Below are 8,984 nucleotides of genomic sequence, written 5' to 3' on the forward strand. Positions count from 1 at the left end.
AGCTGCCCTGAATGTTAAAAATAATACACCTGCCCCTAAAGTGCCTAGGACGCCTTTGTGGTCCACCTGCTCATCGTTCACCTGCTTCTGCAAGGGGACCGACCGGTTACCTGCTCAGGAGCAAAGTTGTCCATCACGACGCACCCTCTCCCAGGGATGGGCTCAGCCTGTGCTCTCCCTGTGACAATGTCGAACAGTGCCATCTGTCCCTACCCAGCGTCAGCGTCACGAAGAGGGCCCGGGCTTGGAGCGTGGGAGGTATGCTCCCAGCTCACTTTGGTTTTCCCACCCTGGAGGGGAATCCAGGGTGTCTAGCTAGTCTTCTGGCCCCAAGAGGGAGAGGTGGGGATAAGACCTTCCTTTAGTCCCCTCCCTAGTGGAACGAAGGATTCTTTATGGTCATCTGTGGGGTTCATTTCGTAAAGAAGCATCTGCAGAGTAAGAAGGAAAAAAGTCCACCGTGCAAATATATCCCAGGCACATGCCTCCTAAGAAGTGGCCCCGTCCTCCCTCCGCCGCCCCCGGCACCTTCTCGGGCTTCGCCAGCCTCCGGCTCCTAGGAGCAGGCAGAGATCCCGGCGTGGGCAGATGCCTGCCACTGCGCCCAGGCCTCGTCCGAAACTCGCGCCCGAGAGCACACGCCGGAGGCGACGCTCCTGATAACCACTGTGCTCCCAAGACCCGGAGGGCAGGAAGAAAGATCCCTGGCAAACAAAGGGTACGGGCCGGGACCGCCGCAGCCCTGGGCGGGGGCACGGCAACCGCGAGGCCTGGGGGCGCCCGCCCCCGCGCCCCACGCCGGGTGCCAGCGAGCCGAGGCATGCTTCTCCTTATATGGTCAAATGACACGGCGGGGGTTCTCGAGGGCGGGAGCCGCGCAGCGCTCCACTCGGCCGGCAGAGGAGCAGCAGCCACTAGCTGCCCGCGCCCGCCCGCCCCGTCCGGGAGTCCCCGGCCCGCTGCGGCGCCGTAAGTACCTTCAACCCCCTGCGCCCCGGAGGGAGGCCGAGGGGCTTAAGCCACCAGAGCTCGGAAGAGGGGGCCGAATCCGGTGCGAGACCCAGGGAGAGGGGAGCAGAGCCGGAGTTGGGGAGACTGGTGAGAGGAGAGCAGAGCTGTGGGTCGGGGAAGACCATTGGGAGAGGGGAGCCGAACCGTGCGCGGAGAAGCCGGGAGAAAGGAGTTGAGCTGTGGGGTAGACCCGGGAGAGGGGAGCCGATCCCTGGGGGTTGGGGGTGGGGAGACCACGGGGAGAGGGGAGCGGAGCAATGGGAGGGGTCTAGATCCTGGGGGCGCTGGAGCTCAGAGGAGCCCACCAACCCATCCCCAGAGGGAGGACTGCAGCCCGCGTCCTCACCAGGTGGGGCACCGCCATGCGGGCAGGGACCGGGCGAGCCTGGGTAAAGGCTGGCCGCGGGTCCCAGCCGGCGGCTGCGGGGAGGTGACGCTGTCCGCCTGCTTCCAGGCCCGACTCCCAAGCGGGCTGTCCTGGCACGGTGGTCTGCGCGGGGGTGTCCGGGCCATTTCCCTTTAGTGGAAATAAGTGGAGTCTGCAGTGTGACCTCGCTCCTTGACTCGTGTAGACATTTAATAACTGAACCATTCGGTTAAAACAAAAATGGCTTATTTTAAATGAAAAAGATTCTAAGTTTTTCTTAAGTCGCACTCGTGATATATCAGCATACCAGAAATTGAGGGAAGAAAATATTGACTGTTTTTCTGATTTTAAATGAATCAGTCATATTTATTTTCATATCCTCAGTCGGGTTTTAACTGGAAGTAGGCTAATCCGGTTAACTGAAATGTGTAGCTGGCCTCCAAGCAGCAGTGTACTTAGACATCACTGAACTTAAGGCCCGCACTCCCTTCCACATGTTTTGGAAGGTAATAAATCACAATTTGGGTTTAGAATCAGGAGAACTGTCTTGAAAACACAACTCCCAATATATCCCACATTTTTGGTGCTGATTCTACAGATGAGTGTTTTATAATAATATATTAAAGAAAAGAGGTTTTGCGCTATCCTAAAGATGTTTTAGACAAAACTAAACAAAAAAACCAAAACCATTTGCAGCAAGTCTTAGAAGTACAGAAATTCCTAGTGTATCAATTAAACTTTAATAAAACCAAACTCAAAGAACATTTCATTGTGCATTTATGTAAAATTTTTTCAAGTGTTACTGGATTTAGATCACCCCCCAGTTTAGAAGATCATCAATTAATACATAGAATTGTGTTTCCATGGTGTTTATTAGCCTGCCATGGTTTAAAATGCGTTTACACCATCACATGTCGATAAAGGCTAATGATGGGCTTACTACAGACCAGGAACTGTTCTGGGCACATAGGTTCTGTCTCATTTTAGCTCACTGTCTCACAAATAGCCACAGGCAGATGCAGTAGGCTAGAGGATGGGGGGGACTGCATCTAGGCTGCCTAAATTTACATCGGGGTCCCTCAGCCTGTGCAGCCTGGCCAAGTCACTTAATCTCGTGGTGTCTCGGTTTTCTCCACTGGGAAACAGGGACAATGATGTTGTCTTTTTGTCAGGGTTGTTAAAAAGCCTGGACATCATAGACAGTGTATACATATTTGATAGCCTCATTTTTACAGGTAAAGACACTGAAAACAGAGATCAAAGTAACTTTAACTCAGGGTTTCCCAGGCTGTAAATGGTAGCCCTGAGATCTGACCCCAGGCAGCTTAACTGGAGAACCTGAGTTCTAACCACTAAATGCACCACGGGAGGAACATTTGAATACTTATTTATTTTTTTAACATTTGAATATTTCTATGAGGCCTTATGCTGCATACTTTGACCCAAGGTTGCGTGTTAAACCATTTCCAGTACTGAAAGATATTTAAATTGCAGTCAAAAACGCCCAGTAGAATATTGCAAAAAAAAAAAAAAAAGTTGACTACATATCAGGAGTAGTTTACTCCTGTCCTGTGCCTAGGGCCAGTTTCTCAGCCTCTGTGACTCAGGCAGCCTCCTTTGTCAGCACCGGGCCTGAGTTGCTAAGCGGCTCTCTGACTCAGATGCCCTGAGGTACAAAGTTCCTTGAGCTTGGGTGAATGGAAACATTAGACATTGGGTTCTTCTGTGTGGTTTTATTATGAGAATTTGATCAAAGCCACATTTATTAAGTGTCCATCTCAGGTTGCATTATACTGAGTTCACTTCCTCAAGATGACCATCTGAAACAAAATGCATGTGCTTTCTCTAGTGGCTGAGAACTGTGTCTTCCTGGAGACTAGGCTGGCATTTTGACTCTGGAGTGAGTCAAGTAAATTTCCTCTGTCATCCTAAATTGTAGATTTCAGTTTTAGCTCCTGGGATGGTTACTTTCCTGTGTCAACTTGACTGGGCCATGTGGTGCCCAAACATTTGGTCATATGTTCTGGGTGTGTCTGGGAGGGTGTTTTTGGATGAGATTGACATATGAATGGGTAGACTGAGTAAAGCAGGCTGCTCTCCTTAATGTGAGTGGGCCTTGTCCAAACAGTTGAAGGCCTGAATAGAACAAAAAAAACTGAGTAAGAGGGAAATCCCCCTGCCGGACTGCTTGAGATGGGACATTGGTCCTTTATGCCTTTGGACTCACACTGACACATCGGCTCTTCTTGGGTTTATAGAGTCTGCTCTTTTCAAACTGCAACTTGCACCATCGGCTCTCCTGGGTCTCCAGCCTCCTGACTGCAGGTCTTGGGACTTTTTCACCTTCGTAATTGTGTGAGCTAAATCATTGCAATAAATCTCTCTATGTACATCTCTTGTTGGTTCTATCTCTCTAGAAAACCCTGACTACTACAGCTCTCTGGTAACATCTACTTAAAAAGTCTCCCCACCAGCTGTCATTCTCCCTTTTTTTAAGATTTGATCACTACTTTGCTCCTGGGAGTCTTGGCTTTCCTCTTGCTGTAAAACATGCTCTCTGCATGGGGATGTCACACGGGGTCTGCAGCAGCGTCTGGTCTCCCGGGTGCATCCCAGTGCTCGTGGGTGGTGTCTCGCCTGGTGTGAACTTAGACTTCACACTCATCCCCAGCCTTCATGACCCACGCCTTTACTACCCTGATTCTGTCTGCGGCTTCAAGATCCTCTAGGCATACGGTCCTGAGTGAGATGAGGGATGTCTGTGGCAGAAGCAGCTGCCCTGTTTTCATGGGTGAACAGAATTAATGCCAGAATGTCCTTGCAGTATGTAAATATGGAGCTTGACAGTCAACAAGGAAATAGACCTGTCTGTTTGGGTTAATACAACTTTTGGAGCCAGTAAGAAGCAGGCAGTCAATGAAAGAAGCAGAAGAAAGTGTGCAGGTCTCTTGGGACAGAGTCCTGTTGCAGTGTGCCAGAGAAACCCCACAGAGCGGCAGGACTGCAGTGAGGAGGTGGCCAGTCATTCATGGAAGCTGCTGGATGCCAAGGGAAAGGCCAGCATGGGGGTGGGGGACATAGGCACCTCAGATAGCTGGGAGAGTCAACAGTGAGCCGCACTTGGGAGGTGAGAGGAGACCTCTGCCATGAACAAGAGTGGGTGGTTTTCGTTTTGTAGGTGTAGAAGTGTTCGTAACTCACTCAGGGAAGGCATAGTAGAGCTATAGCATGCAGTATGGAGTCTCCCTTGGTCCCTACACTGGTGTGATTCACGGACCCGAGGCCACCTGCCATTCTAGCCTGTGCAGCTATGGTTGTCCTGCATGGCTGCAACTGACATGTTTTGAGATTAAATGACAAGATGGGATCTTAAAGGTGATATAAATTATTTGGAGCTAGAACTAGACTGGAACTCCTTCATAGACTGTGTGTTTTATCTCAGCTTTCCAGTGCCTCATGTAGCACATGGAAAGCAGTGGCTACTCAACGCATTGTTGTTGGCTGGGTTCAAAAGGCTGAACGACATCAAAACAAGTGTAACTCTTCTTGTAGTCATGGACTTCAGATCAGAAATTTGATATTTATTGTTTTCCCATTTTTTTTTAGTATTCAGTATTCAAAAGATAATTCAGAAGACAGCAGTTTACCTTATTCAAACATTGCCTCACACAGAACCACCAGAGATGAATGAAGATGTTTATATTTTTTAAGTTGGAAGTTACCAGTTTATGTAAAGTATAATACACCTCTGACACCTGCCTGTACATGCATGTAGTAAAGGCTCATTAAATTAATTCATAAATATATTATACAGTGCTAAGCATAGTCAATTTTATACCTTACAAACTAAGATTGTTTAAAATCCAACAATTTAAAAAGAGATTTCAAGCGGATGCTAGATACATTTTTTCCTTTCTTTCTTTTTTCTCTTTCTTTCTTTCTTTCTTTTCTTTTTTTTTTTCCAGGGTCTCACTCTGTTGCTCAGGCTGGAGTGCAGTAGCTTTTCACAGGTGCCATCATAGCTCACTGTAGCCTCAAACCCCTGGGCTCAAGCAGTCCTCCTGCCTCAGCCTCCCAGGTAGCTAGGACTGCAGGCACACACCACCATATCCAACTGATACAATTTTTTTTTTTTTTTTTTTTGTAGAGACTGGGTCTTACACTGTGGTCTAGGCTGGAGTATAGTGGCAGCACTACAGCTCACTGCAGCCTCGAACTCCTGGGCTCAAGAGATCCTCTCTCTTTAGGAACTCCAAGGCTTGATCCATTATTCTAGTTTATAAAACAGCAACTTTCCTTGACATGATGGCCCTCTCCATTTCATCAGAATTTCTATTTAAAACAAACCGTTTAGCTAGACAAATGAAGAGGTTGGGGGTGAGTGGTTTTTGTGTGTAGATACTCCCATCCGTAGGAAAACAAAATGGTGCAGGATATTCTCTGAGCACATTTCCAGGTGTGAGAGTCCTGTGCCTTTGAGTGGAGGATCTTTGATTATAGGCACCACATGTCTGTAGAACATCAGGGCCTTCTGCTGACACCTGGAGCCTGTGTTGAGGATCTGGGCGTTCTTCCCAAAGTGGGCACGACTCCCAGCTGGCTTTTCGCTTCTTGACCTGGCCAGGCTGCATCCTGGACTGTGCAGCTGTGTGTTCACATGGGACTGGAGTCCAAACACAATAAGAAGAGTTCTATCCGCTGCGGAAGCAGCAGCTTATCTGGAAGGAGGGACGAGGGCAGCGATGGAAGCTCGTGATGTCATATGCCAAACCACATTACATGTTGGGTTTGCTATGCAGAGTGGATTGTTCACATAATATGTTTCTAATTTTTCATGCTTGATTTTTGCCTGTATGTTTGTACTCTGACATGTTTATATTCATCCGCCCATCCATTCATTTGTTCATCCATTCCACAAGTGTTCACAAAGCCCCTGGTCCTGTGTGTGTTCCCTGCTGGTGAGGTCTCAGCGACAGGTAGTGGGCACCCTTCCCCATGCTCACGGTTGGTAGAGGACAGGGCAATTGCATGAAAACATTGCACTTTTATAATATATTTTTTAAAAGAGCCCACATAGACCAGTTTTCCTAATTAGCTCTGGAAAGCTCTGGTTGATTATTGATAAGCAATTGAATGTCCCATGCGGATCCCTGGTGGCATCTAAAGATCCAGGGACTGACTTACCGAAGCTGCTTTTGCATGTGTTGAAGGGCTGCGTGCAGGAAGGACTTGGGAACGTTCACAGATTTCTCCTTAGGAAATGACTATGTTAGAGGAGGCTTCTGCAGCAGGGTTGATAGGGAGAAGCACTTGGGGTTTCAAAGGGGTTGGAGAAAATGGGCCCATTGGGGTCAGATCAAAGTAGGTAGTCAATAAAAGGTCATTAAAAAGGATGCTTAAATAGACTTCTTTTGCTAATCTGACCTCTTCAGGCTTTACCTGTAGGGATCTGCCAGGCTTCTGGAACTCCAAAGCCTGAGCCAGCAAGCCAAGGGAGGCTGTCTGTCATGGCAGCCCCTCCTTTGATTGAAATCTTTCTGGTTAAAAAAAAAAAAAAAATTAGCTGGGTGTGGTGACGCACGCCTGTAATACCAGCTACTTGGGAGGCTGAGACAGGAGAATCACTTGAACCTGGGAGGTGGAGGTTGAAGTGAGCCAAGATCAGGCCACTGCACTCCAGCCTGGGTGATACAGTGACACTGTCTCAAGAAAAAAAAAAAAATGAGCTTCCTGGCATGCAGGGTCCTTGCCTCTCTTCTGCCTCATTTCATTTACCCTCCTCCTTCCTGTCTTTGTCCTGTCACCACCCCTCTCCCCTTCTCTTTACTCTTTCTGTTTCCTTTTCCTTTTATGTTCCTCCAGCTTTGACACTTTCCCCACTCGTACTTTGTTTTACAGTTTTTGAATCTGAAAATTTGAAAATAGATCACATTGATACGCTTGTGAACTTTTAAAATTAGTATGAATTGTGAGTAGTAGCTGTGCATTGTTGCTCCCTGGCCCTCTGAACCTTTATTCTTACATCCTTTTTATTTCTTTTTTTTTTTTTTTTCCTTTGGAGACATGGTCTGTGTCGCCATGAGGCTGTTTCCTTGAGGCTGGAGAGCAGTGGTGCTGTCATGGCTCACTGCAGCCTCGACCTCCTGGGCTCAGGGGATCCTCCCACCTCAGCCTCCTGAGTAGTGGGGACCACAAATGCATGCCACCACACCCGGCAAATTTTTTGTGTTTTTTGTAGAGATCGGGTCTCTCCATGTTGCCCAGGCTGGTCTTGAACTACTGGGCTCAAATGATACACCTGCCTCGGTCTCCCAAAGTACTGAGACTACAGGCATGAGCCCCTGTACCCGACCTATTCTTACATCTGAGCCAAAGCTGGGCTAGTGAGAGACTCAAAGATCAAAGCCTTCCCTGGGCCATCCCCAGACCTCCGAGCTGCACCTGGCACCTGCCTCACCCATTGCAGTTCTCTTGGCCTGGAGTCAAGCCTGTATCCTAAGATCCAGCTTTTTCAAATACCCTATTCAGGGCCTAAGGGGTAATGACATCACAGAATGATTTAGCTTGGTGAGGAGTAAGAACTCCAGGAAACTGTGATTTGAAATTTGATTCAATGAAATAACAAGGAGGGGTCGTGCCTTATGTTTGGGCATCTCCCTGCAAGCGGTTGCCTGATGCTTTCAGCATTCCTGTGTACCAGCTAAGGGGCAGGAATTATTGATAACCTGTCAGGAGGGATGTGGAGTTCAGAAAGAGTAAATGGATTGTACACAATTAGGTTAATAAGTCCTTGTAGAACCAAGATGTCCTACTTTTATTTGAAGAAATCATTCAGAAATGGACTCTTGATACCCTGATACATTTTTTAGCAGTCATTGCCCCCTGTCTTGCATAGTAAAGGCAGGCTTCCATGCAGTAAACTTTCACTGGGCTGTCCATCTCCCCACTGCCTGCGAGGCACATCCAAGTCCATGAACAAGGCACCCAGGCCCTCATTGCCTTGGCTGTTGACTGGGTCTTCCATCCTCCTGGGTTCTCTGCCTACCCTACTCTGTCTCTCATTTCTCTGGCTTTGCCTACTCCACCCCTTGACCTGACCTGCCATATCACCTGGCTGACCTGTTCCTAGCACAGATAGCATCTCCTCTGGGATGCCTGCCTGCTCTCTCAGGGGCTCCTCCTCTGCATGCCCATCATACCTGTGCACCTCCAGCACGCACTGACTATAGGGCTTGGTAGTCTGTTTGGCATATATCTATTTTCCTCACTAGATGACACGTTCCTTGAGGGGAGGGGCCTGCATTTTATTCATCTTTGTATCTTCTGCACTTTTCATGACTTTAGACACGTAGTTCCAGCTCAACCAATGTTTATTCAGTGAATGAATGAGCAATCAGGTATTTATGGGATTTAAAAAATGCAAGCGGCTCACGCCTGTAATCCTAGCACTTTAGGAGGCCAAGGCAGGAGGTTTGAGACCAGGAGGTTTGAGGTCAGGAGTTTGAGACCAGTCTGGCCAACATGGTGAAACTCTGTCTCTACTACTAATATATATATATACACACACACACACACACACACACACACACACACACACACACACACA

General features: G+C 48.1%; 1 protein-coding gene across 3 annotated transcripts in view; it reads left to right on the forward strand.

The window, feature by feature from the left end:
• Window positions 1-273: 273 nt before the first annotated feature.
• FHL2 (four and a half LIM domains 2) overlaps window positions 274-8,984 on the forward strand; it is a 37,497-nt gene continuing 28,786 nt past the window's right edge. The window contains exon 1 of one of the 3 annotated variants that reach the window (XM_032177342.2): window positions 274-718. In XM_032177342.2, coding sequence (XP_032033233.1) covers window positions 482-718 — 237 coding nt within the window. In that variant the 5' untranslated portion in view covers window positions 274-481. The other 2 variants (XM_032177343.2, XM_032177344.2) reach the window with 2 other exon arrangements.

Source organism: Hylobates moloch, unplaced genomic scaffold, assembly GCF_009828535.3.
Source record: "Hylobates moloch isolate HMO894 unplaced genomic scaffold, HMol_V3 SCAFFOLD_15, whole genome shotgun sequence".
Classification (NCBI taxonomy): Eukaryota; Metazoa; Chordata; class Mammalia; order Primates; family Hylobatidae; genus Hylobates; species Hylobates moloch.